The sequence below is a fragment of the Ascidia mentula genome, chromosome 2 (genome assembly GCF_947561715.1).
Source record: "Ascidia mentula chromosome 2, kaAscMent1.1, whole genome shotgun sequence".
Taxonomy (NCBI): Eukaryota; Metazoa; Chordata; class Ascidiacea; order Phlebobranchia; family Ascidiidae; genus Ascidia; species Ascidia mentula.
In genome coordinates this window covers 1,059,281-1,086,119 of record NC_138567.1, presented here as the reverse complement: position 1 = coordinate 1,086,119, position 26,839 = coordinate 1,059,281, and the positions used below count along the sequence as shown (strand labels likewise).

At 39.9% G+C, this 26,839-nt stretch overlaps 3 protein-coding genes across 3 annotated transcripts; all 3 read right to left on the bottom strand.

The window, feature by feature from the left end:
* On the bottom strand, positions 1 to 4,507 carry LOC145889318 (centrosomal protein CCDC61-like). Its single transcript, XM_082980256.1, has 11 exons — positions 4,294 to 4,507; positions 4,070 to 4,152; positions 3,782 to 3,939; positions 3,443 to 3,595; positions 3,030 to 3,129; positions 2,577 to 2,693; positions 2,234 to 2,316; positions 1,784 to 2,014; positions 1,496 to 1,603; positions 1,040 to 1,231; positions 1 to 675 (listed from the first exon to the last, which is right to left on the bottom strand). The coding sequence occupies exons 1-11, from the start codon at positions 4,445 to 4,447 to the stop codon at positions 495 to 497; spliced, it is 1,560 nt and encodes a 519-aa protein (XP_082836382.1). The 5' UTR covers positions 4,448 to 4,507; the 3' UTR covers positions 1 to 494.
* A 10,088-nt stretch (positions 4,508 to 14,595) lies between these two features.
* LOC145889698 (uncharacterized) lies at positions 14,596 to 17,037 on the bottom strand. Its single transcript, XM_082980700.1, has 4 exons — positions 16,546 to 17,037; positions 16,318 to 16,473; positions 15,923 to 16,024; positions 14,596 to 15,677 (listed from the first exon to the last, which is right to left on the bottom strand). Exons 1-4 carry the CDS (start codon positions 17,009 to 17,011, stop codon positions 14,941 to 14,943), a joined length of 1,461 nt encoding a protein of 486 aa, XP_082836826.1. The 5' UTR covers positions 17,012 to 17,037; the 3' UTR covers positions 14,596 to 14,940.
* LOC145889053 (serine/threonine-protein kinase dst4-like) lies at positions 17,031 to 18,311 on the bottom strand. Its single transcript, XM_082979934.1, has 4 exons — positions 18,246 to 18,311; positions 17,468 to 17,637; positions 17,168 to 17,405; positions 17,031 to 17,093 (listed from the first exon to the last, which is right to left on the bottom strand). Exons 2-4 carry the CDS (start codon positions 17,635 to 17,637, stop codon positions 17,031 to 17,033), a joined length of 471 nt encoding a protein of 156 aa, XP_082836060.1. The 5' UTR covers positions 18,246 to 18,311.
* Between the last annotated feature and the right edge of the window lie 8,528 nt (positions 18,312 to 26,839).

Here is a 26,839-nt window from a genome sequence, read left to right as displayed (position 1 = left end):
ACAGACAGTTATAAAAATAAACCAATAATATACGTCTCTCTCTACTCACAGATATAACACAAGTTTAAAAACTTAAATTTTTGCTAAGCATTTGCCGAAGTCGCAATATTAAAATATTATCTTGTCCATGTTCAGCAATAATAACAGTCACAAACAGTTTAACATGGTTGCTGGTGAACCATTCCGAAAAAAAGTTAAACAATATGTTGTTTGTCAATAATGTTTTAAGAGTTTGGCTACGTTAGGCATGGAATGTTGTTTTGCGGGTGAACAATAAATTTGCTGTATGCAATATGTAGGAAATAATAGATTGAATATCACTAAAATTGCGCTTCAAACAATGTGAAGAGGTCATGTATAAAATTTCTAATGTAAAAAACACAACATGTCCATCATCAAGATGACAAACTCTTTGTGTTCCGACTCAAACCGCCACAAAAATTCCTCAACAGAAGTACAAAAAGTTCGTCAATACCTCACTCCACACAAATAAATCAGTTTTTTCTTTCAATTTCTTTCATATATTGTTGTAAGGCATCTAATCGAGCGTCAATCTCATCCATATCTGAGTCTTTTGTTGCTCTTTGTCGTCGTTTTATGTCAGGGGTGCTGGATAGACGCCGATCGCTTGTCATGCTCTGATAGGCAGGGCTCGTCTCCCAAGCAGCAGGTTTTCTGATGGAAAAATACAAAATTACAACTCTGCATAACACATGTGCCATAAGCACTTAAAATGTGAGGAGGTTCGTGCAATAAAGTTTAAATACAATCAACCTGTCAAAATTAGTGCACAAGTAACTACAGTAATTATAGACCTGAGAGGGACACAGTGGCGTATTGTAGATATTGAATTATATGCAGAAAGTAATGAAAATATCCTAAAGACTTTTTCTTAACCTTTTGATGTAGATTACTGATATAAATGCACACATGGAATTGAAGTGAATACAATTAATGTAGCAACAGTATTAAACTGCCAAGTTTGTTAAAATAAGGTTTCTCAACCACTGCTTTTACTTGCAACCAAACCAACTCCTACCTTCTGGTTTTAACACGAGTTACTGATCCGTTATCCGACGAGTTTCTGCTTTCGATGGATCCGTTTCTCCTCCGAAATCCCCCGGAAATTCGTTCCCTTGACCAGGAATCGGATCCTCTCGAGTATCGGGTTCGGGTTCTTCCCCTCGATTCGTTTGAACCCGGAATAAAACCGGCCGAAGTTCGCCGATTTCTGCCACAAAAATAAGAGGGTGTTACAGGTCGTCATTATCCCTTCTGTTCTTTATTTCGATATCAATATATATTTAAAGGCAATTTCATATTTAGTTAACAGTGACGTCACAGCCAAATCTGGATCAATGCGGCATTTTACAGAGGTGATTGCCGGACAAAATCACGCTCTGCGAAGGCCCCGACTTGGCAATCTCAGCTAACGTATTTAAACCCTTATGTTACGGTTACTGGATCTTCTCAAAGCAGCAAAATGTTGACTTACATTCTCTCCTTGGATTGTTGTAGTTTTCGCTTCTTCTCTTCAATATACAGAGTTGGGTTAAATCTTGCCGGTCTGTTCGGTGTAGGCGTCCGACTCTTGTGGCCATTCCTACACAAAATACATAGAAACAATATTAAGCGTCAAAGTGATAGTAATTATAACAAGTATATTTTGCAGCTTTCTTGGGCGAAAAATGTCAGAAACTCGTTGTCAGGGAAACACAGCAGGGGAAAACACTGCGTCTAATTTGAAAAATTACGTTTAAATTGGAATTTTCAAAAGACAAACCTTGTTAAAAATATTTTTTTATCTTGCGAAACAGAACGTTCCCTCCTCGAAACCGCGCGATCTTGTGATGAGGGGCGCTGTTGGTAAAACGACCCTGACCTTGAACCTCGGGATGTTGACCTTCGGACTCCGGTGGAACCGGGTCGGGGGCCGTTGCTGGCCCGGGACGCGGAATAAAGGTTTTGGTTCGATCGGTTCCGCGAGCTGGGACGATCGGGAACCGGCGTTCGGCTGCAAAAAATATCGAAAAATACCGATGGGTTTTGATTGAACAAAATAGCCGCTATTTTACTTTTGCTAGAAATGCGTGCTTGAAACGGCTTATTTAAACAATTTTTATTTATATTGTGTCCCCCCTAGCAGTAAAAACATAACATTTATTTTCCGAATACATCTGTAACCCATGGTTTAATTAAATTTCCCATTTTAGCAGACAGGGAAACTCCATACCTCCTCTTGTACATTGCCAACTCATTTGTGAGACTTTTGACGCGGATTTGCAGCGTGCGTTCCCTGGCTGATATTTCATTCAACTGAAAAACACAACACGTTCAAAAACCAAACGAGATCCGTGACGTAATACAGGTGCTATATGAGCAGAAGCTGAAGTTAAACTAAGCCTGGGTTAACATATTCCTAATAATGCAACTAGTGGTGGCTCTAGCTATACACGGTTTTTACGCATATTGCCGTTTTGCAAAGATTGGGCTAAAAAAAAATTAAAAAAATCGATTATGAAAACGAGCATGTTAAACTGATGCATTGAAACAAAGAATCTATTTAGGGGAATCACCTCTGACGTAAGTCTTTTAACTTCTGCAGATTTTTTCGAAACTTGTCGCTGGAATCGATTCTTCTCCTTCATCATCTCCAGTTCCAGGTTTTGAACAACTTTCTTTAATATTTTCACCTGAATAAAAAACAATTTATCAGGCAATGGGGTTGTAAATGCAATGATTTAATATTCTGCAACAAATTCTAGCTTGTAAAACTTGTTCAAACCTCCCCGATACATATCATGATTTTAAACCTCCACAATATATTGCAGTCAAAAGTAAATTATATAAAAATTAGCAAGACGGGAATTGGGAACAAAACAGTTTAATTAATCAATATTAAAATTGTTCATTTTCTTATATAAAAATAATGACATTACACGGTCACAACTACATCAGGACGAAATGCATCTTTTGACCAGGATGGAAAATTTTTTGTCATAAAATGTTCACAGGAAATGTGTTTTTACCTCTTTTGAAGCTGCCAGTTTTCCTCCGTTTTGTGATTCTCGTTTAACTTCAGTGAGAGCAACTTCCAGTGCATTTTTCTCTTCAAGTAAGGATTCATAACTGCAACCACAAATGTGAACAGATGGTAATTATGGGCTTATTTATACATATGGGAATCAGAAGGCTTTTATTATAAAGTTTTTCTAAGTAAGGTTTCTGCTTTCAGCACAAATTGATAGAACACAATTGAGAGTGGTTATGTTTGTCATATTTATGTCACAAAAATTGCTGAATAAAACATAACCTTGAGCACAAATAAAATTACATAATGTTGTTGAACAATTTCTGATAAAAATTAAAGCTTTAAAAAAACAGTGACATAGTAGATCACACACTTAAACTGGTCCAATTAAAAAAAAACAAAATGACTAACTCCTCTTTTAGTCGAAGCAGTTCATCATCGTGCATCCTCGTGTTTCTTCCAGACTTCAGCTTTGTAATTTCATCGTTCAATCTCCTCACAAGGTTTTGCAAATGAACAGGATCTGGTTTTCCCTGATAAGGTAGAGGGAGGGGGTAGTGAATCCTGAAATGCATTTTTTTGAAACTTGTATAATTAAGATTTGCAAGCAATAATATAAAATATATCTGAATTCATTGAATAAGAAACAAATACCTTTAAAACGTATCAACACTTGTTAGTTTGTGTATATAAGCATTATTATATTAGCCACAAAATATTACAGTTAACAATATCGCAGACAACAATTACCGGTCAAATTCAACTGAATAAACCAGAATAAGATAACGCTTGTTCTCTTGTTGTCTGTTGGGTTTGGTTCGTGGTCGATTTGCTGCATTTGCTTTGCGATTCCTCAAAAGTTCAAGGTCAGAGAAGGTTAAAAGGTCAAGCATAACAGAATCCGATGTCTGTAAAACAAGCAGTTATATAGCACCACAAATTTGTGCAACATTGGTGCACTTTGTAATGTGAAATGTTTTATTATTACACTATATATGATAAAACTTGCAATACAACTCAGCAACCAAATTATCTTACTTTTTCCAACGCACTTTCCAGCATTGAAACGAAAACATCAAACTGTTTAAAATTTCCTGTTTTGTGAGTAAGATCCTCAATATCTATTAACAGAGAAAGCATTAGAGATACCAGAGCAAGAAAACAAGTTTATGATTGCATGTATTTTAAAATAATAACCAATATACACTAATTAGTTGGTAAATGGATCAAAAGATCAGCAATAAAATGTAACAAGTTCTTACACGAAGATTCAAATGTTCCCCTCCATTGTTCCGCTGTTACTTTGTCTTCAACTTCCACACATAGTAGCGAGCCATTCTTGACCGTGCGCAACGTTACAATGTACTCAATACCGCGAAATACATACTCACTACTAGCTGTGTAGTCGGGATTCATATTCACGCTGCACGACAGGCAGCAGTTTCTTAATCTTTCAGCAAATGTTTTTTAGCAACACGAAACACACTCACTTCGCGCAAAACGAATTTCAACAATTGAATAAACCGCCGCCAGTATTGTTGACAAAACTTACTTTGACCGAACCGAACTAAGGACAATAGTGGAACCACTATAGCATGACGATGTAATTTTTTCCCACTTTATCCAATTTAAAAGAGAAAAAAATACTTTGACATTAAAAATCATACATAAGTTGTTCCAAGTGCGCAGTTTACGCAGGCCTACTCGTTTTAATGGAAACCAACGCAGCGAGGAAGGTAATTTTTTTATGTTGACATTGTTATTTGCCGTTTCAATGCTTGTTCACGTACCCGTCAGACCAGCATTGCTGCTAAAGAGATCAGAGTCACATGTAGTGGTAATAGTTGCATGTATACGCAGTGGGTATTCGATTTATCTGACTTGCTTGTGTGCGAACCAAGACCGTTAAACATAGTTAACACATTTGGAAAAATGGAGATGCTTTTGAAAACAGCCACTCACCCATTGGATTCACAGTAATTCTCTGAATAAACGAGTTGTCAGTCATGGATCGAAGAACTGATGATGCAAGTATAAAAGAAGACATTACGGTAAATCATTTTGATGGTTATTTATACTGGAATTGGATGGAAAGCTGCACTGCAAGCTTTAACTTCTGTTCATAAATTAACTTTTGGGTGAAACCCAGTGCTATGTGTATATGTGGTTGGCCTCGGCCTGTGGTAACATGGGGTAAGGGAAAATGTCATGTTTGTCGCCGGCAATTTTACGTACATTCTATAACGCTAAAAAAACAATCATCATTTGGACAATTGCGGAGTTTTTTACCTATATATGCGACTTTTGAATGACGTCATTGTTTGCACAAAAACTACGTCTGTTTTTTAGCATATACTTTTACATAAAGGGTAGGCTAAGTTAATCGGTTCTGGGAATCCTTCCCCATTCTGTTGCAGACTACTCGTACGTTTCTGTTGCAAAAACGATGCATTGTTAAATCTGAACGTTATTGGACCAATGTTGAACAGTTCATTGAAGGTCGCAATACTTCAATGTACTTGCATTTGTTTGTGGCTGCTGGCTATCAAATATCCATTAAACATTAACGAAGTCGCTCGAACAGGAAAAGTTTAAATGTGCAAACATAACACATATGCGCCCAACTTTATTGACGGGTGGAATTTGATACTTGGTTACGACTAATTTCAGATCAAAGTTTAATTGTCATCCGGTGACTGTCGAGTTTGCGCAATCTTCTGTCTTCATTTGACGCTGTATTGGGTTGAGGGTTTTGTTTGCATGGAGGACTTGTCACAATCTGTCGCTGTCCCAGTGCGAGTTTGTGATCTGTACCTGCTGATAACAAAAAAAATGTCAAATATTGGAATACCCTAAAAATATAATTTTTACTTTCAGACGGACGAACTTTCGATCGAAAGCGATGGCGAACTTGCATCAACCGACGATGGAGGTACAGAGGAAGAAGCATCGACATCATCTTGTTCTTCTCGTGCTTCTCAGCAAAGCATTTCTGCACCGACGACTGGAGAACCTGGAATCAATGGAATTTGTAAGCTTGTACTATTTTCCCACTGCTATTACAATATGCCTCTGGCAGCAACAGAAACATTATAGCTGTTTAGGTATGTTTGCATGCACATGACACGCAATCCGGCAAATCTATTGGCGATGTTGCGAAAAAATCCTTTCATAAGCAGCAACAAAAACGTGATGTAATAGCAATGCGTTTTTTGTTTTGCATTTCCAACACGTAATGAATAAAACACGTTGGACATGATAGTTTCGCCAGGGGTAGAAAATAAGGCAAATATGAAACCGCGATTCTCCACTTGAGCTACTCCCCCTACTAACAACTATTATCTCAATTTATCTCAATCATCAATGTTATTTCCTTACAGTCGCAAAATTCAAGAAGAAGCTACGGAAGAAAGCTGACGTCACCACGTCTTCTTTGACGTCACATAAGCACGACAACACGGTCCCATTGTTTCTGTCTGAGGTTTCAGAAATTCGTCCCGAAGGCGATTACGAAGCTGAGGGACTTCACCTAACGCGAGAAGAAATAAGCAAGCTTTACAGCGCCTCCGCCAGCGACGTCATAATCGATGACGCGTTTATCAGCGCGAGCGAACTCGTGATGCAAGAGATCATGAACACAACATCGGATGAGACGGGGCAAACTGCACGGAAACGTTTAAGCTCGGTGGGAATTGTCGGAGCAGCGGGAAGTGGAAAAACGACTTTGGCCGAAATTTTATTGAGAAAATCCATGAAATCAGGGAGTGAAGAAACCTCCACGGTCGTATTCCTTATTTCGGTTGCTCTGATGAACTTGAAGAAGGAGATGTCGTTCCTGGACTTTCTCACATCCTACCTCCTCCCGGAGTGGAAATGTACGAAAGAGGAATCGAAGCTGATCACGGAAATCCTTATCAACAATGCGGATGTCCTCATCATCATTGATGGCTTGGATGCTTGCGAAGACGGCATCCTCACTTCCGGCGCTCCTCCATCAAATGAATTCACTCCTACGACTCCTGGAGTTTTCATTCAGAACATCTTGAATGGGAAGTTGCTTCCTCGCGCTCGTCGCATCTTCACCTCCCGTCCTTCTCACGTGATCGATCTTCATCCTTCTTTTGCTCCCCAGAAGATGGCCAACATCCAGGGTTTAACCAAAACTTCACAGGAGCTCCTAGGGAGGAGGTTGTGTGGGAAGAGATTCGACAAATGCAGGAATCTTCTTCTCAAAAATCCGGATCTCTTATCATTTTGCCACGTTCCGTATCTTCACAACCTGATCCTAAGTTACTTCCGCACCGCCGAGGATGTTCGAGGTCATCCCGTTACGATGACACGGATCCTCGCATCCATCCTCCGTCGACGTCTCGAGGGAAAGAAATACAGACTCCAGAAGGAATTCAACATCACGAAACTAACGAAGATGTCTTTGAAGGCCGCGAAAAAAGGCCGGGTACAATTCAGGAGAAAGGATTTCCGCAAAAGTAGACTTGACGTCCCAACTGCGGCAAGATTCCTTAACTTCGGCGAGGAGTTTGAGATACTCAAAGTGGGTGAGAGCTCTTCTCATCTAGCGAGTATCGTTTGGCTCGAGTTTTTATCCGCACTTCACCTGATGTTGTTCATAAGTGTGAGAGAGTTCAAGAACGAACTTAAAGATATTTTGGAGCTCAACCTCCATCGGTTGGTCGGCTTTGCTTTCGGCATCACCGACTTCCCAGTGTTCCGGGAACTTCAATCGATCTTCCCTAAATCTTCCTCCCACGATTGTGGGAGGAAACTTCTCCTCCTCCAGAAGCGAGCTCTTGCGCAAATGGAGGCGCACGATAAATCGTCCATCGTACAATCGTGCCGATGGGCTCAAGAATCCAACTCCGACAGGATGAGGTCATCACTCAGAAATTCTCTCCCAGACGTCATCGACCTTTCAGACCATTCCCTCCTCCCATGGGAGATCAGCCAACTTGTGGATGTTCTTCAAGTTACCAGCACAAATAGGGTACAGTTCTAGGCTATTTCAGTTTCTCTTTTGGGTCGGGATTATTTCTATCATTATTTAACATTCTTCCTTTAGAAATAAGTTTTGGGGGATGCTGCATCACGCTTGTCATGTTGTGTTTGCTTCATCCGATAAAGAGAATTTCACTTTGATTATTAACCTTCTTTGGGAAAACACACGTTTTTGAGTAGTCTAAAAAGTTTAAATGAGGTCAATTTGGCGACCAGCCTCCAGAAAGCCTTAGCCTTAGTATTTACTCCATACTTTTGTCATTGCATTTCCCACCTAACACTCCTGATACATGTGTATGTATCGGCAATCGCATGAGGTTGTTCAGTAACTAACTTTTATTACCTTCGTTAAAAGCTCGAAGTCTTGGATCTCACTGGGAACAACATAGGAGACAAGGGAGCAACTCTTCTCGCTCAAACTCTCTTCAACTTCAAGGAGGTGAAATTGGAAAGATGCGGGATCGGAAGAGACGGAGCCAGGGAGATATCGGGAGGGTTGGCAAGCCTAAATTCCCCGGTAAACTGTTGACTTAGTTGTGGATGTCACAGCGCAGCGGAAAGTAAATTGTTTCATGAAATCAACGAAAGCAAATATTTGTTTTTAAGCTTCGGCGCGATAGTTTTACTGCGTAATGACGGCAATAAACCAAGTTGCCTGAGTTACTCTGGTAAAGCGAAGCAAACTATATCTTAAACAGGGCTGCGCTATAAATGCACATGTTTTTTCGGTATATTCGATTCGTTGACTGTTCGGAATTGTTTTTTCTATTATTTACTTCAAACAAACAAAAATTGACACCGTTCGTGCAATTAAGGCCCATTGTTCGTACATTGATTTCAAATTGTATCTACATCAGCAGCAACATAGATTTAGTTACTCTAATGTGATCTAATTTATCTTTCACGTTTATTATTCATGTGCGCTGTTACTTTACGTGCAAATTAAGTGATTTCAATTTTATCTCTATGTGCATTGCAGCTGAGGAAACTCACTCTATCCGGAAACAGAATCGGGGACATCGGGGTCAGTTTTGTGGCTGAGAATCTCCACGCTACGAGAGTCCTTGAAATGATCGACTGTGGAATTGAGTTAAACGGCCTCCACGAACTCACAGCCAAGATCCTGGGGCTACGCGTGCCTGTAAGTCAGTGGTTTATACCAAGGGCGTGCCTTAGTGATGCTGAATAATTGGGGCTGGATATGCAAACACTGCAATGCTTTTTTTGAAAAGGGAATGCCAAAAATAGTTGCTTATTTCAAAGGGGTAAACAATAAAATTGGATTAAAATTTCATATATGCCGATAAAGAACGGTTGCATTGTGGTCATGACAATTTGTAAAGTTAATTTACGAATAATGAATAAATGAGATATTAGCTGATAACAGGCATGTCTGCTTTAAATCTATATTAATTATTTAACAGTTATTCCTTGATTATGTGGGGGCGGGACCACAAGGGGCGATTGAAGCGACCAAGATTTAACTCCTAACTACCAGCCAATTTCTAGATCCCTCATTGTTAGCGCTTCACTGCATTATGGCTTTGTAAGAATTTAATAGGGGCGTTCATAAATTCCCAGACCACGATGTCTTCGACAACACAGAACTTTACTTCTGTCAAAAACAGTGAAAACTATGATTTACAACTTGTGAATAACATTTTACTGCGTTCAGATGAAGAGACTCGACCTCTCGTGGAACCACTTGACGGACGCAGGAGCGATTGCTCTTTCCACATGCGTTCACAAACTGCTGAGACTGGAAGTCGCCTGCTGTGGGTTCTCGTTTGCGGGGAAAAACCTCATCAAGAAGAGGTTGAGGCACCTGAACTTGCAGGTATTTTATTTAAGTGAACAAGATTCCATTAATCGCCATTCATTAAGGCACTGTTTGTGACCTTCTTGTGATTTTCACCTTTTTTGCCATGGAGCCAGTGGTAAAAGTAAGACGCTACGCCGTTTCAGTAACAATTCAACGGCCTCTGCGTCCCAAATAGCTTGAAGAAAATTGAATCCAGTAAATATATTCACTTTCTTGAAAAGTTTCACCATGGTATACGAAAACACAGTGGTTTATTTTTTCCTGTAAATTCAATCGCTCCGGTGGGAATTGCTTTCAACCCCAGCTGTTTGAAACGTGAAATTCAAACTTTGTTTCTCAAACCTTAATCGCTCGGGTCTGAGATATAAGGGTGGAAATGAAACGCAGCATCGCATTTAAATTAAGCCCAAAAGAAAACTTACAATATTTGTTTCTTTATTTCAGATCTTTCGCGTAGCCTTCGAAAAAGGAGCGATTGAACTTCAACTGAGCCACAACGGCGAACCTCAGGACTCTGAGATTTAAATCTTGCCTTTGTTGAAGCATTAAATGCGTTTGGAGTTCAACAACGTGAAAACAGATATGGGATAATTGGAGGGATAATCTGAACGCCTGTGTATTTATACATCCTTTAGATATGGCGCACTTCAAACTTCACGTTAGTCGTTAATTAAAACGTCGTGTGTGCATGATAAATTCCATGAATTCTATTTTCCTGTGCAATATGATAATAAACTTATGATACCAAGTTGACCATGTCGAACCAAAGGCTCACCTTGCATACGGGACTTTTATGTGTGCTGCGAAACCGGTTGTTTGTTAATTAGCTTTCATGAGCTACTGCCAATGGGACAAGAGAAAAATGTCATAAAAGACTTCAGGAACCATCCTGTGCAGGTCGGTGTGTCGTTTCAGACTACTGGAATCAACCTGTGCAGGTCGGTGTGTCGTTTCAGACTGCAGGAATCAACCTGTGCAGGTCGGTGTGTCGTTTCAGACTGCAGGAATCGGCCTGTGCAGGTCGGTGTGTCGTTTCAGACTGCAGGAATCGGCCTGTGCAGGTCGGTGTGTCGTTTCAGACTGCAGGAATCGGCCTGTGCAGGTCGGTGTGTCGTTTCAGACTACTGGAATCAACCTGTGCAGGTCGGTGTGTCGTTTCAGACTGCAGGAATCGGCCTGTGCAGGTCGGTGTGTCGTTTCAGACTGCAGGAATCGGCCTGTGCAGGTCGGTGTGTCGTTTCAGACTGCAGGAATCAACCTGTGCAGGTCGGTGTGTCCGCCCCTTACTTATCAGCATATTTGAGAATCTCGATAAAAGCTCAGTGTACGATCTTTGGTTAAAACAGAAATATCAATTTTAACGATTGGAATCAGTTTCAGTAAAATTTCCCCGCGGACCGCAATTAGGATAAAAAATAGGAAATTAGGACAAGCTGCGCGCACGATTTTCACACTGTGCAAATCATAGGCCGGAAATTTGGTGGAAGGTAGGTCAATATTTCTTACGTCACCGTTTGTTCGGGATTTTGTCGTCAAAGGTAGGGAGATCCCCTGGAGGTACCGGCGCAAAAATATCCGTCGCGTTTTGCAAAATCCTGCGAAAAGTTTTCTTTGATGGAAAAATTTATTTTCTTGCATTTATTTGGTCGTGAAATTGGAGGTGAACATCAAAACATTTGTTCATAATTTCAAATCTTTTCTACAGATTTTCCAATGTTTTTAATAGCATTACAAAGAATAATACAGGCAATGTACCGAGCTTCCTTTTTTCTGTATGAGTTGTGACCATGGGAACGTTGGCCTTTTCATCGCTTCCTTGGCCACTTGCTTTCAAATTGTATCAATGTGACAATCTGTTTTCCTGTGTGTCACAAACTCCAGTATTTTGTCGTCAATGAGCTAAACGGTCTTTTGGTGTGCAAATGTAACTGCTAAACAGGACTTGTTCTAAAGTGTCCGCCCGTAAAGACACCAAAAAAGATATCTCGCAAACTTGACGGTTTTGTTTTTGTCTTACGTACGTTGTTCCCGCATCACCTGGAAGAAGCTGCTTTTGTAGCAGAAATACATGCGACCACTATTTGCATCCAATCTTGTATTTATTTCGACTATTTCCCTTTTTCCTTTTCAATCTTTTGCCTTTCATTAGTGCCACATTTCCTTTAATTATCGGTTATAAACATATTCCGATGTGTGTCCACTGAGCTAGCAGAAATGCAAATAATCTCACATGGCAAAATACTCTTTACTCAAATTTTTCAGTCGTACAATCGGTTTGTCTCTTGATATATTTCACGATGTATTTACACTCACTAAACGTCACGACTGCCAAAGTTTGGAAAACTTCAAGTAATTGCAGCATCACAATTATGAAGCAGTTCAATTAGCGTAGAATAGCTGTTTACAAAACAGATACAGATGGAATGTATTCAGTAGAATTGAATTGAACAGCTGTATTTAGGCTCATGGGAGCTGATTGACTGATTCGTACGTAGGCCTACTTTTGAACAACGGTGTGCGGGCAACATAATAATCTGGGAAAACAAGGAAACAACAGCGGCTGTGGTAAACACAAAGGACAGGAACTTTTCATTCGCACGGCATCAAAAGTTACGTTTTGACGTTATCATCTTTGGGGGGGCGTGTCTACCATTGTCATGACGTAAGCAGGCGATGCATAAAATATTGACACAAACCACCGATATTTGTTTTTACTCCAAGTGAGCTGAGCGAAGTTTTCAATCGTAACTAAACACATTGTGCCCACATTTAAACACATGCAACGTTGTGCTTGGTTTTAAAGAAAATGTATATGGAAACGTAGATTATACTCGGCTGAAGATGTCTGCGTATTGCAAGCAGTAGCATTGTATGTTGGACAACTGCAAGTGAGACATTTTCCACCATTTCTCCAATACAGTGGTTCCCCACATAGTTCCGCGTCATTTGTAACCTTCAGGGGATAATTACAGTGTTAAGGTCTCTGTAGAGCACGTTTTGATTATCCGATAATTTGATAACTGGAAAAGTTGCAGAACTGCATATCAGGGATATGAGAACGAGCCGCACTTTTTTTCCCTTCAAAGCGGATTGGACAAGACGCTGAAATGTTCGCATTTTCTCTGGACATTTCTTTGCCGCTCATGTTATCTACGTTTACGTCAGTTTTCTGCAACGTGATCAACATACAAGTACAATACATGCGCTGTTCCCTGCAATCCATGGTTTGTTTTACCTTCAAAAATCTTGTGGTGATGCCAAAGTAACCGTTCATTACAACGTTACGCTTGAGTGCTTCGCTGAAGGGAACGAAACGCTAAATTGGCGGATGACGGTTTTGTTGATAAACATAATCATAATAAATAAACGAATTACCGACAAGACGTTATGAACTTTTTGTGTATTGGTTCTAAATCAGATGCAGTTTATCGTTATGACGATATATACGATTTTAACTTTTTTTGATCCCTTGAGGTAATAAGTAACAATTGCTTTAAACTTGTAATGTTCTGAACATTTTCCTCAATACAATATCGCAGGTAAAGGATATGAATATACGTTTGTAAGATCTGCAGCCGGGCAACTTTCTCTGCCAAAAAAATGATACAATACAAAAAAAAGATACAAAAGAGTTACCAAAAACCTGGTCTGCAACTTTAGTTTAAACTTGTGGTGACGTTCAAGATATGCCAGTGACCTTAAGGAAAGCGGTATTCGTTCATCAACGCACGATACACGTGATGGAACGTTAGGTTGCGATGATATTTTAAAATTTTTTTGTATTGTGGTTCACCAATGTTATGCTGCGTTTTTAGATCAACACGCAACGCTTTTCAACTGTTTGGCGACGTGTTTACTCTCGTCGCCACGCCCGATGCCTTTGTGCAACCTGTCCGTGTGCGCTCCTCCCCCCATGACACACAATATATATTCTTAAATATATTCTATATATTCTTCACCAACAAAACATTACCACTTTAACCAAAAAACACAATTTATCTTCTTAACCTTACCTTGTTGGCATAAATATTCCCTTAGTAATTTTACGAAACATAAACGCCCAAGCACTTCACCAATGCCCTTGCTAATTTTTTAGATCAACACGCAAAGCTTTTCAGCGTTTCAACTGCTTGGCGACGTGTTTCATCTCGTTGCAACGCCCGATGCCTTTGTGCAACCTGTCCGTGTGCGCTCCCCTCACAACATTTGATACGGAACGACCACAAGCTTTCGCTCCAGAAAAGAGGTAATTATTCCTTTCTTATTGTGCCGTGTATTGCCTTTGTTTTATTTCGTTGCTTTGGCGACATTTTCGCCGAAAAAGTTCATGCTCAATTAGTGACTAACGAAACCATAGCTGCACATTTCACCTCCTTGTAATTACGTTGTTTGCGCTTTTCGCAAATCTACTTCTGTGAACATGAAATAGTGAACATGAACCATAGCTTTCATCAGCTACTGTCATGAAAGACTGCAGGAATCAGCCTGTGCAGGTCGGTGTGTCCGCCCCTTACTTATCAGCATATTTGAGAACGTCGAAAAATATCAGTGTTAGGTCGAAACAGTGACCATCTGTCTACACAATTCATATTATTGTCTCCACTTTGTTTATCACAAAATACTCTTCACTCAAATGTTTCAGTGGTTTTGTTTCTTGGTATATATATATCACGATATATTTACACTTACAAAACGTTGCGTAACAATTATTAATCAAGAGTGTGGGAGCAACATAATAACCTGGAAAAACAAGGAAACATTATTTACACAACAGCGGCTGTGGTAAACACAAAGGACAGGAACTTTTCATTCGCACGGCATCGAAAGTTACTGCAGCTAATTTCTCAACACATTATTAGAGTGGGCAATGAATACGTTACACTAATACCACAAACAGCTCTCAGAACGTTGTGACGTAATCATCTTTGGGGGGGGGGCGTGTCTACATATTGTCGTTGCGTAAGCAGGTGACGCTACATACATTATTTACACAAATCGCCGATATTTGTTTTTACTTCAAGTAAAACTGTACAAAGTTTTAAATCGTAACTAAACACAGACAACATGGAAGGCCTCAAACCATCTGAACTTCTCGCAAATCGTTTGCAATTCTTTCAATATTATTCTTTCTTTCCTCTTCAGTTATGTCTGTTGCCATTCTGTAAGCTTGGATTGCTTTTTGATAAAATTCCACGCTTTCATTCAGTCGATTTGTTTTCTTGTAAACAAAACCAAGCTCCCATAACAAAGTTCCGAACACTTCATGCTTTGCTGAGTTTTCACCAAACTGTTTCCTCATCATTTCAAGTACAAGTTTAATTGTTGATTCACTCGACGAATCATCTTCGATTGAACGATGACTCAATTCAATCCCGAGCAAACAACGCCCTTCACTTAAACATTTTAATTCTGCATCCACGTTTTCAATATTTTGTATTTTGAGTCTCATCGTTTCCATGAGTGGGATCACGTGATCACGAATTATTCGTTTGTTTTCAAGTTTTTGATTCAAATCCGATGTTTCCATCAAATCCTGGCATGTCAGACCCAAACCCCAAACACAATCCCCCACACCTTCCACCCCTCTCACGTCATCGTGATGCCTTGAATAAAATTCACCTCCAAGTTCGTAAAATAAAATCGATTCCAAACATTTTCCCTCTTCTCTCTTTTTATCTCCAGTTGTTTTCAATTCTTCTGCAGTTGCCCCACGACCTTCAAGTGACCTTGAAAACCCTTGTCTCGTCTCGTCAGCTTTTCTGTAGTTTCCGATTTTCATATCTTTCACGTAATTCTCTATGAAGTTTTCAACTGCAAAATAAAGGCAGTAAACACAAGGTGATTTTTCTCTTATTTCCCAAGGTCAGCAGTAATTTTAGCACACCACTAAATTTTAAGCATGCTATGTATCTTACAATGGGGTTTTTGTGTTATAAAGTTTAGCATGACTAGACGCATTGTGATACGTCAGCAGTTTTTTGTATTGTTGATTTCCATTTCTCTTCCATTTTTCGTGATAGCGTAAGGTTTGAAAAAACCTTCAAAAATGATTTTACCTGCTTGCTGAGTTGAATGTTTTGGAACGTCATCAATTGGTGAGAGATTGCGGGTGACGTCACCAAGTGCATCAGATCGGTTGTCAGCACGGGAAACAAGATCTAAACACGAAGAAACAAAATGTTTCTAAACAAACTTTCCCATCCGGTTATTTTTCGATATTGACGTGGCGTCGATCTCTCATGCTGGTATTAAAGCAGGCCAAAGAAATATATACTCCATGTTTAGGGCACATGTGCGGAGTAGACACCGCAGGCTAAAAGCTCTTTCAGGAAACATCCCGTATGGCACAGAAACAAGCTGCGGTGCACATTAATTACTGTGCCTTGCTCTTATATAAGAAGCCACGCCAACTCGATGAAAATATTAAAGTACGGAGATATTTTTCCATTACCTTGTAGTTGCATTTCCTCTCTTTTAACGAGATGAAGTGGAGTCAACTCAGGAACCGCAGAACCTTGTCTGACGGCATCAGCACCCGATCTCACGCCGGAGGATGACTGATCGTTCCTCAGATCATTACGAGGGGACAAGAGTTCACTTATGGGGACTAAGAGCACAAAAACAAATAATTTGGAGAAACACAGATAATTACATGAAGTACAACATTACAAAAACAAACCTTGGAAACTTCGAGTTCGTGTGGAAAACCAGTGAAGCGGAACCAATCCATCAAGGTTGATAGGAAAGGGATCTTTGATGTCCATCTGTCTGACAACATCTTCCACTTGTTGCTCGATCACTCCTGGGCTTTGTTGGTCGAGAAGTTGCTGCAATCTCTCACAGATTTCGATCATCGTTGGTCGTTTAGATGGATCTTCATCCCAACACTGCTTCATCAGTTGCTCGAGGTTTTCAACGATTACTCTGTCGCTGCCGTTAAGATTTGGCTTTATATATTGCCTTATTATGGAACAATCCGGTCTTGTTCCTTCCTTGATAGAATCCAGTAAAGCTTTAAGGTTGCCTGTCGGATATGGCAATGCACGCACGACAACGGTAAACACCATCACACCGAAAGCGTAAACATCAAGTTCTTTAGTGGGTTTCATGGTGAGGTCTCTTAGTTTTTCAGGTGCCGTGTACATCGCAGTGTATTGAGGTCTTTCATTCTTGCTTCTTGCCGAAGAACCCACAGTCATTGAGCCTGTGGTTGTTGCGAGTTCGGCACTTCCAAAGTCGCACAGTTTGAGGAGCAGAAATTTGGTAAGCAAGCCATTCTCTGGTTTGACGTCTCCGTGAACCATCCTCTTCAGAGGTAAACTGTGGCAAGCTTTGAGACCTTCTGCAGCATCGAGTAAAAGCCGGGCACGTAGGGGAAATCCCAAATGGATTGATGGTTTAAGCAGTAATTCCAAGAGGTTTCCACCTTCACAGAACTCCATGACGATCCCGATGGCAAAGGGCCATTTGGTCCAACCGTGGACACGAACTATGTTGGAGTGATCGAGTTTTTGCAGATTTCCAAGTTCCTTCCCAATTCTGTAACAAAGTAAAATGGTGGGTTGATATTGTATGACAAGCATTGTACCAGATAACTTTACGTTTCTTTGAAGACATCTTCGTTATGAATACCCCCAACTTGGATGACCTTGACTGCAACAAATTGTTGCCAGACAACGTGATACCCGATTATGACGTCACCGAACCCACCAGTTCCAGCAACGAATTTGACAGTATCACACAGAATGTCATTTGGAGGAATTTCGTTCATCTGTGTTTTAAAGAAAACGTTAATTACATGTGTGTCGGCCATTAAAACAAGTAACTGATCTCTAGTTGTTAGAATTGTTTGTGAGTTTAAATTATCGGCGTACAAACGATTCAACAAAGTCTACATCTTTGAAATATTATTGACCTGTGTAGTTTTGTGGTAAATTAACTGCAAACGAAGATAATGCACACGAAAATTTTTTTTATTTAAGTTTTTTACCACAGACGCATGTGAGGTAAAGATTTTTGATATTTAGATAAAAACAGAAACGCAAATGGCACAAAACCAAGTGTGATTTACCAGATGTTTCTATACTTGAAGCGAATGAATGTCAGCCAAGGTTATAAGTCTGCTGGTAAGCATGGGTACGGTGAACGTTGGTTTAGATTTACTGCGTTGCAACAACTAGCACTGATAATGAACGCAGTACAAATTTTATTGCCTGATGCTTACAAAATTTTATTTGCCTGATGAAATTATTGCCTGATGCTTACCAGTAGACCAACAGCTTTGTCTTTCATTTATAATATCAGTACTTTTTACTTGTGCTTTACCAACAAAACATTACCACGTTAACCAAAAAACACAATTTATCTTCTTAAACTTACCTTGTTGGCATAAATATTCCCTTAGTGATTTTACGAAACATGAACGCCCAAGCACTTCACCAATGCCCTTACTAATTTTTTAGATCAACACGCAAAGCTTTTAAACGTTTCACCTGCTTGGCGACGTGTTTAATCTCGTTGCAACGCCCGATGCCTTTGTGCAACCTGTCCGTGTGCGCTTCTCTCACAACATTTGATACGGAACGGACCACAACCTTTCGCTCCAGAAAAGAGGTAATTATTCCTTTCTTATTATGCCGTGTATTGCCTTTGTTTTATTTCGTTGCTTTGGCGACATTTACGCTGAAAAAGTCCATGCTCAATTAGTGACTGACGAAACCATCACTGCACATTTTACCTCCCTGTAATTACGTTGCTTTGTGCTTCGATTATTTTCGCAAATCTACTTCTGTGACCTTGAGTTACGCAAGTAGATTGCAGTAAACAAACTATGCTGGTCTATGTTGACCGACGGTTTCATACCTTAAGTGTTATTGCATTCAGAGTGTTTGATTTAAAAAGTGACTGATCCAGCTTGCGTGCGAAGCAAGTGAATCTTATGATAGAAATACGAACTGACCTGATAGACGTCACAGATAAGGTTTGCGCGGGTGGTGACGTCATGTTGTTATCGGCCACACCCACTAGCGACGCAAAAGGCATCGAGATTCGTGCCCAGGATGTCCTGGGTTCAAATCTCGTTGTAGTAAAATAAAGGTGCACGCTAAAGGGTGGGTGATTGGCAGCATTGGTCAAGCCCCTGACCGGTATACCTAGAAGAAATCCTGATCGGAATTCGTGGTTAGAATATCCTGGGTTCGAATCCCAGTGTAGTCTGAAAAAATGCACAATAAATGACATAAAACGCAAAAACATATTAAACATTTGACAGAAATAGTGGTGCAGAAGTGGCGTCACCACCTTTAAAGTCCAACTCCTCAGGATGGTACCACTGTCGTCACAAACACTACACGTTGCTACACTTAACAGTAGTTTAAGTAACTGTTCATTACCGCGTTACGCTTGAGTGCTTTACTGATAGGCACTTGGCAGTTTCGTTGATAAACAAAATTATAATAAAAAAATGCATTTCCACATGACGTTACTAATTTTCTGTATTGGTTTTAAATCAGATGCTCCTAACTACCAGCCAATTTCTAGATCCCTCATTGTTAGTGCTTCGCTGCATTATGGCTTTGTAAGAGCTTGCGAATGTAATAGGGGCGTTCATAAATTCCCAGACCACGATGTCTTCGACAACGCAGAACTTTACTTCTGTCAAAAACAGTGAAAACTGTGATTTACAACTTGTGAATAACATTTTACTGCGTCCAGATGAAGAGACTCGACCTCTCGTGGAACCACTTGACGGATGCAGGAGCGATTGCTCTTTCCACATGCGTTTACAAACTGCTGAGATTGGAAGTCGCCTGTTGTGGGTTCTCGTTTGCGGGGAAAAACCTTATTAAGAAGAGATTGATGCACTTGAACTTGCAGGTATTTTATTTAGGTGAACAAGATTCCATTAATTGCCATTCATCAACACAAAATTTGTGACTTTCTTGTGATTTTCACCATTTTTGCCATAGAGCCAGTGGAAAAAGTAAGAAGCTACGCCGTTTCAATAACAATTCAACGGCTTCTGCGACCCAAAATAAAGAAAGTAGCCTTCGATAAAGCCTTTAAAAAAGGAGCGATTGAACTTCAACTGAGCCACAACGGCGAACCTCAGGACTCTGAGATTTAAATCTTGCCTTTGCTGAAGCATGGAATGCATTTGGAGTTCAACAACGTGAAAACGTATACTGGACAATAAGGAAGGCTAATCTGAACGCCTGTGTATTTGTACAACCTTTTGATATAACGCACTTCAAACTTCACGTTAGTCGTTGATTAAAACGTCGTGTATGCATGATAAATTCCATGACTTCTGTTTTCTTGTGCAATATGTTAATAAACTTCTGATACCAAGTAGGCCATGTCGAACCAAAGGCTCACCTTGCATACGAGACCTCTATATGTGTAACTGGTTGTTTGTTTTGCGTTTAACTCGCCATAGATTTCGAGAGCTACTGCCAATGGGACAAGAGAAAAATGTCATAAAAGACTGCAGGAATCAGCCTGTGCAGGTCGGTGTGTCGTTTCAGACTGCAGGAATCAGCCTGTGCAGGTCGGTGTGTCGTTTCAGACTGCAGGAATCAGCTTGTGCAGGTCGTTGTGTCCGCCCCTTACTTTTCAGCATATTTGAGAACCTCGAAAAAAGGTCAGTCTTTGGTTAAAACAGAAATATCAATTTTTGCGCTTGGCATCAGTTTCAGTAAAATCCCCCGTGGACCGCAATTAGGACAAAAAATACGAAATTAGGACAAGCTGGACGTGTGAGGTTGCGCATTATTTTCACACTTTACAAATCACAGGCCGAAAATTTAGTAGAATTTAGGCCAGTATGGGAAAGTAAGGGTTTGTTACGTCACTGTTTGTTCGGGATTTTGTCGTAAAAAGTAGGGAAATCCCCTGGTGGTACCGGCGCAACATATTCGTCGCGTTTTATAAATTCCTGCGAAAAGTTTTCTTTTTTGGAAAGGTTTCCTTACTTGCATTTATTTTGGTCGTGAATTTGGAGATGAACATCAATAAAAACATTCTTTCCATGTTTTGCAAACATTTGTTCATATTTTTAAACTAAAGAATTTTCAAACATTTTTATTGGCATTTTGATGGCTGAGCAACATTTTTTTAAACAAAGATATCAGAAGAAAGGTTAAACACATTTTGATCCAATAAAACAGCACCAATTTTTTAGTAAAGCTCACATTAAAGTTTTCAACCACTAACACGTTTCACTTGACACACTGGTTTCGTGACGTCATGATCTTTACTGCTTTCTCAAATTTCTTTCACTTGTTTCAATCAAGTCTTTCCTTTTCTCTTCGGTTATGTCCGTTGCCAGTTTGTACACCACAATTCCTCTTTCATAAAAATCCACGCTTTCATTCATTCGATTTGTTTCCTCGCAAACAACACCAAGGTTTTTTAACAAGTGTCCGAACACTGCATGCTTTGCTGAGTTTTCACCAAACTGTTTCCTCATCATTTCAAGTCCAAGTTTAATTGTTGATTCCTGAAAAAGAAAATCTCCAAGTAGATATTGACTCCATTCAATCCTGAGCAAGCACCAAACTTCACACAAGCATGAAACTTCTTCTTCCACGTTTTTAATATTTTGTATTTTGAGTCTCATTTTTTCCATCAGTGGGATAACGTAATTACGAATTATTCGTTTGCTTTCAAGTTTTTTAACCAAATCCGACGTTTTCATCGAATCTTCACATGCAAGTTTCAGACATTCGACACAATCCTTCACACCCTTCGTTGCTTCGCTTCCATCCAGATAAAATTCCGATGCAAGATCATAAAATAAAATTGACTTCAAACATTTTCCCTCTTTTCTCTTTTCCTCTCCAAGTGCTTTTAATTCTTGCGCAGTTGCCCAATGACCTTTAAGTGACCTTAAAAGTTGGTTTCTTGCCACATTCGCTCCAGAATATTTTTGTGCTTTTAACAAATCCTCATAACTTTGGATGAGTAAAGTCAGATCGTTGTTTCCTTTCATGTAAAATGTTTTTCTTTATTGCCATGGTAACGTAAATATACCCATTTACAAGTTTACGTTATAAAAAACAAGTCTGCTTGCCAATCAGTAAGGATGACTAAGTCAGATTTTGTCGCATTCGCAAGAGCAAGTGTAGTCAAATTACTGATGTAGCGAGATCAAGAAGTTATGATGGAAAGCTATCAAATTGCAATAGCATACGCCATTGTAAACCTTCTATTGAATTTTACCTGTCTGACCAGCTTTTAGCAGTTTTGCAGCAACGTCAGATGATGGGCGATTTCGGGGGACATAACCAAGAGTTTCAGGCCGGCGAGAACTGTGACCTGGAGTAAAACGAAAAAAAAAGAAGTTAAACCGAACAACTATTTTCAACAAGTTGAACCCTGCATTTGTCGACTCTTCTGTGTTTCATTAAGAAGATTTGGTGCTGTAGCAAAACCTGGCTGTTTAGCGGCGTAACCGGCTTCATATATCAAGCGGAACAGTGACCGATTGTTCCCTGAATAATTATGTACCGACGAGCGTGCATAAAAATGAATATAAAAACTCTAGTAGGCTATACAGTGTTGCAACAACAAGCACAGATGATGATCACAGTATACAGTCGTTAAAATGTTTTTCTTGTCCTTGCTTACCAGCAGACTTATAGCTTTGTCTTTCTTTTACAATATCAGTGCTTCTTACAAAACATTACCACGTTAAGCAACAAACCACAATCTATCTTCTTCAACTTACCTGGCATAAATATTCCCTTAGTAATTTTACGAAACATGAACGCCCAAACACTTCACCAATGTATGCAGAGTTTTTGGATCAACACACAACGCTTGTCAGTGTTTCAACTGCTTGGCGACGTGTTTAGTGTCGTCGCCACGCCTGATGCCTTTGTGCAACCTGTCCGTGTGCGCTCCTCCCCCCATGACACTTGATACGGAACGGACCAAAACCTTTCGCTCCATAAAAGAGGTATAATTAATCCTTATCCAATGCATCGTGTATTGCCTTTGTTTTGATTCGTTGCTTTGGCGACATTTTCGCCGAAAAAGTTCATGTCAAGTTAGTGACTGACAAAACCATCGCTGCAAATTTCGACTCCCTGTAATTACGTTGCTTTGTGCTTCGATTATTTTCGCAAATCTACTTCTGTGACCTTGAGTTACGCAAGTAGATTGCAGGAATCAATCTATGCTGGTCTATGTTGACCAACGGTTTCATACCTTTAGTGTTATTGCATTCAGAGAAATCGAAATAAAAGCGCCAGTGTTTGATTTGAAAAGTGACTGATCCAGCTTCACTGCGAAGCCCGTGAACCTTATGATGGGAATACGAGGACTGATAAAAGCAAACATAAAGGGTGTGTACAATGGGCGATCCTATTTGCTAAGCTATAGCATAAAACAGTTCTGCGTTGTATCGCATTTATTTAGGGTAAAAGCAATCCCAGTTAAGGTGCAATTGCAGAGAGTTGTAGCTTCATCATTATATGGAGCTGACCTGACTGACGTCACAGATAACGCTCGCGCGGGTGGTGACGTCATGTTGTTATCGGCCGCACACCACTAGAAGCGGAAAATGCGCAGTAAGCGACACAAAACGGAAACTACGCAATAAAGGTTGGACGGGTGATTGGCAGCATCAGTCAAGCGCCCGACCCGTATACCAAGAAGAAAACCTGATCGGGATTCGTGCCCAGGACATCCTGGGTTCAAATCCCGGTGTGGTTAAGAAAAACAGTGCAAAATAAACGACATAAAACGCAAAAACCGTTCATTACCGCGTTACGCTTGAGTGCTTTACTGAAAGGAACTTGGCAGATGACGGTTTTGTTGATAAACAAATAAAATAATAAATATAACAATAATTAAATTAATTACCACCGTGACGTCACTAATTTTGTGTATTGGTTTTGAATCAGTAAAATTCCTCTGCGAACCGCAATTAGGACAAAAACTGCGAAATTAGGACAAGCTGGACGTGTAAGATCGCGCATGATTTTCACACTTTACAAATCACAGGCCGAAAATTTGGTAGAATTTAGGCCAGTATGGGACAGTAAGGGTTTGTTACGTCACAGTTTGTTCGGGATTTTGTCGTAAAAAGTAGGGAAATCTCCTGGAGGTACCGGCGCAAAATATCCTTGGCGTTTTACAAATTCCCGCGAAAAGTTTTCTTTTTTGGAAATGTTTTTTTCCGTGCATTCATTTGGTCGTGAATTTGGATGTGAACATCAATAAAAACATTTTTTCTTCCTTTTTTTCTGTATGAGTTGCCACATTTTTTTTGTATTTTTGTATTTATATATTTATAAAGTATTATAAAGCTCAGCATAGCTAAACATATTGTGATACGTCTTGTAGTTTTACAGTAGTTTCTTGTATTGTTAATTTCCATTTTTCTTCCAATTTTTGTGATAGTGTAATGTTTGTTAAAAACGTTTGATATTAGGTGTTAACCCTTTTATTTTCCACACCCATAAAGAAATCAATATGTTTCATTCTTCGGAATGCTCACAGAGATTTTCCGTTAAAAAAACCTTAATATGTTACCTGCAAGCTGATTATCAGTTGAATGTTCTGGAAGGTCATCAATTGATGAGAAATTGCGGGTGACGTCACCAAGTGCAGCAGATCGGTTGCCCACACGAGAACCAAGATCTACACACGAAGTCACTTTTAATTGTTGGAAGTTAACGCACATTTTCGGAGACAAAATGGTCTAAAAATAAACTTTCCCGTCCGGTTATTTCCCGTAGTCATATATTGACGTGGCGTCAATCTTTGACGCTAATAAAAAAAACAGGCCCAAGAAATACCTGCTCCATGTTTAAGGTACCTTTGCAAAGCAGACAGCGCACGCTAAAAACTCTTTCAGCAACATCCCGTATGTCACGGAAACAAAAAAATTTTGCGGTGCTATGCGTACAATATTTACTGTGCCTTGTTCATACATAAAACGCCACACCAACTCGGTGAAAGCATTAAAGCAGGTATTTTTTTTGTAACTTGTAGTTCCTGCATTTCCTCTCTTTCATTGAGATGACGTGGAGTTACGCCAGGAACTGGAGACGTTTGTCTGACGTCATCAACACCTGATATTAAGCCGGAGGATGACTGATCGTTCCTCAAATCCTATTGGGAGGAAAAGGATGCATTGCTGGGTTCTACGAGCACAAAAACAAATAATTCAAACGAACGCATGGAATGACCCGATATTAAAAATACAAAACCAACCTAAAAATCTTTCCTGTCTTGTGGAATAGCAATGAAGCGGAACCAATCGATCAAGGTTGATAGGAAAGGGATCTTTGATGTCCATCTGTCTGACAACATCTTCCACTTGTTGCTCGATCACTTCTGGGCTTTGTTGGTCGAGAATTTGCTGCAATCTCTCACAGATTTCGATCATCGTTGGTCGTTTAGATGGATCTTGATCCCAACACTGCTTCATCAGTTGCTCGAGGTTTTCAACGATTGCTCTGTCGCTGTCGTAGAGATTAAGCTTTAATTCCTCTATTCTGAAACAGTTTGGTCTTGTTCCTTCCTTGATGGAATCCAGAAGAGGTTGCAGATTGTCACGCGCAAAAGGATATGGCAATGCACGCACGACAACGGTAAACACCATCACACCGAAAGCGTAAGCATCAAGTTCCTTTGTGGGTTTCATGGTGAGGTCTCTTAGTTTTTCAGGTGCCGTGTACATTGGTGTGTATTGAGGTCTTTCCTTCTTGCTTCTGGCCGAAATATCAACGGTCGTCAAACCAGTTAAAGTTGCGAGTACAGAATTTCCAAAGTCGCATAGTTTGAGGCGCAGAAATTTGGTAATCAACTCATTGTCTGGCTTGACGTCTCCGCTAATCATTCTCTTCAGAGGTAAACCGTGGCAAGCTTTGAGACTTTCTGCAGCATCGAGTAAAAACCGGACACGCAAGGGAAATCCCAAATCGATTGATGGCGTCATCAGTAATTCCAGGAGGTTTCCACCTTCGCAGTACTCCATGACGATCCCGATGGCAAAGGGCCATTTGGTCCAACCGTGGACACGAACTATGTTGATGTGATCCAGTTTTTGCAGATTTCCAAGTTCCTCGCCAATTCTGTAACAAAGTAAAACGGTGGGTTGGATATTGTGTCACAGGAAGCTGTACCAGATTAATTTACGTTTCTTTGAAGACATTTTCGGAATGACGACCACCAACTTTGATGACCTTGACTGCAACAAATTGTTGCAATCCAACGTGATATCCGATTATGACGTCACCAAATCCACCAGTTCCAGCAACAAAATTGCAATGGTCGCATAAAATTTCCGCGGAGTTGATCAAACGGAACTACAACAACATATTGTTACCATACAATTAATACAGTCACAAACTTAAACGGGGCTATAGGTTTTATTAGAAATGAGGGTATATTTAATAGACTTAACTTCACATACCTGATCTGAGGCAGCCATGTCTGAAAGTAGTCACGAATGAAAAGTAATGAGCGTAATAATCTCAAGTGTTCTGAATCCACTACACGATAAACGACACTTTCCTGTTGCGTTCAGCTGTTCCTTTTCGTCGCAATTAAGCAAATGTTTGTTGTTCTGGTTCAGTTAACGGCTCAAGACTCTGATTTGTGTTTAAAACTTGTCCAGATAAACATGTTTTGAACCCTTTTAGAACATTTCATTTTCTTATAACAACAAAGGAGTTGTTAAACTTAATATGTGATTTATGCAGGATGTTGCAATGGCGAAACATAGAAATAATAGTCTGGGGCGTAGACATGCGAGTAAACACAGGCCCAGCTCGTTAAAAAATGGATTGTTGAGACAGGTTAAATACAATAAACTTCCGTGTCGCAATCCTACTGCATTCCCTTATTGTGCACTCATAATATGCGTCATCGTGTCCACATTTAAAAACTACGATGTGCTTGGTTTTAAATAAAATATATATGGAAACGTAGATTATACTCGGCTGAAGATGACCGCA

Coding starts and splice junctions, on each gene's coding strand:
- LOC145889318 (XM_082980256.1), bottom strand. CDS start 4,447: ATGAATCCCGACTACACAGCTAGTAGTGAGTATGTATTTCGCGGTATT. Junction 1,232..1,495: donor CAACAATCCAAGGAGAGAAT/GTAAGTCAACAT, acceptor TTTTTGTGGCAG/AAATCGGCGAACTTCGGCCG. Junction 676..1,039: donor ACTCGTGTTAAAACCAGAAG/GTAGGAGTTGGT, acceptor TTTTTCCATCAG/AAAACCTGCTGCTTGGGAGA.
- LOC145889698 (XM_082980700.1), bottom strand. CDS start 17,011: ATGTACACGGCACCTGAAAAACTAAGAGACCTCACCATGAAACCCACT. Junction 16,025..16,317: donor AGAGGAAATGCAACTACAAG/GTAATGGAAAAA, acceptor CTTCGTGTTTAG/ATCTTGTTTCCCGTGCTGAC. Junction 15,678..15,922: donor ACATTCAACTCAGCAAGCAG/GTAAAATCATTT, acceptor TTTATTTTGCAG/TTGAAAACTTCATAGAGAAT.
- LOC145889053 (XM_082979934.1), bottom strand. CDS start 17,637: ATGAACGAAATTCCTCCAAATGACATTCTGTGTGATACTGTCAAATTC. Junction 17,406..17,467: donor GAAGATGTCTTCAAAGAAAC/GTAAAGTTATCT, acceptor ACTTTGTTACAG/AATTGGGAAGGAACTTGGAA. Junction 17,094..17,167: donor GTTTACCTCTGAAGAGGATG/GTTCACGGAGAC, acceptor CGACTTTGGAAG/TGCCGAACTCGCAACAACCA.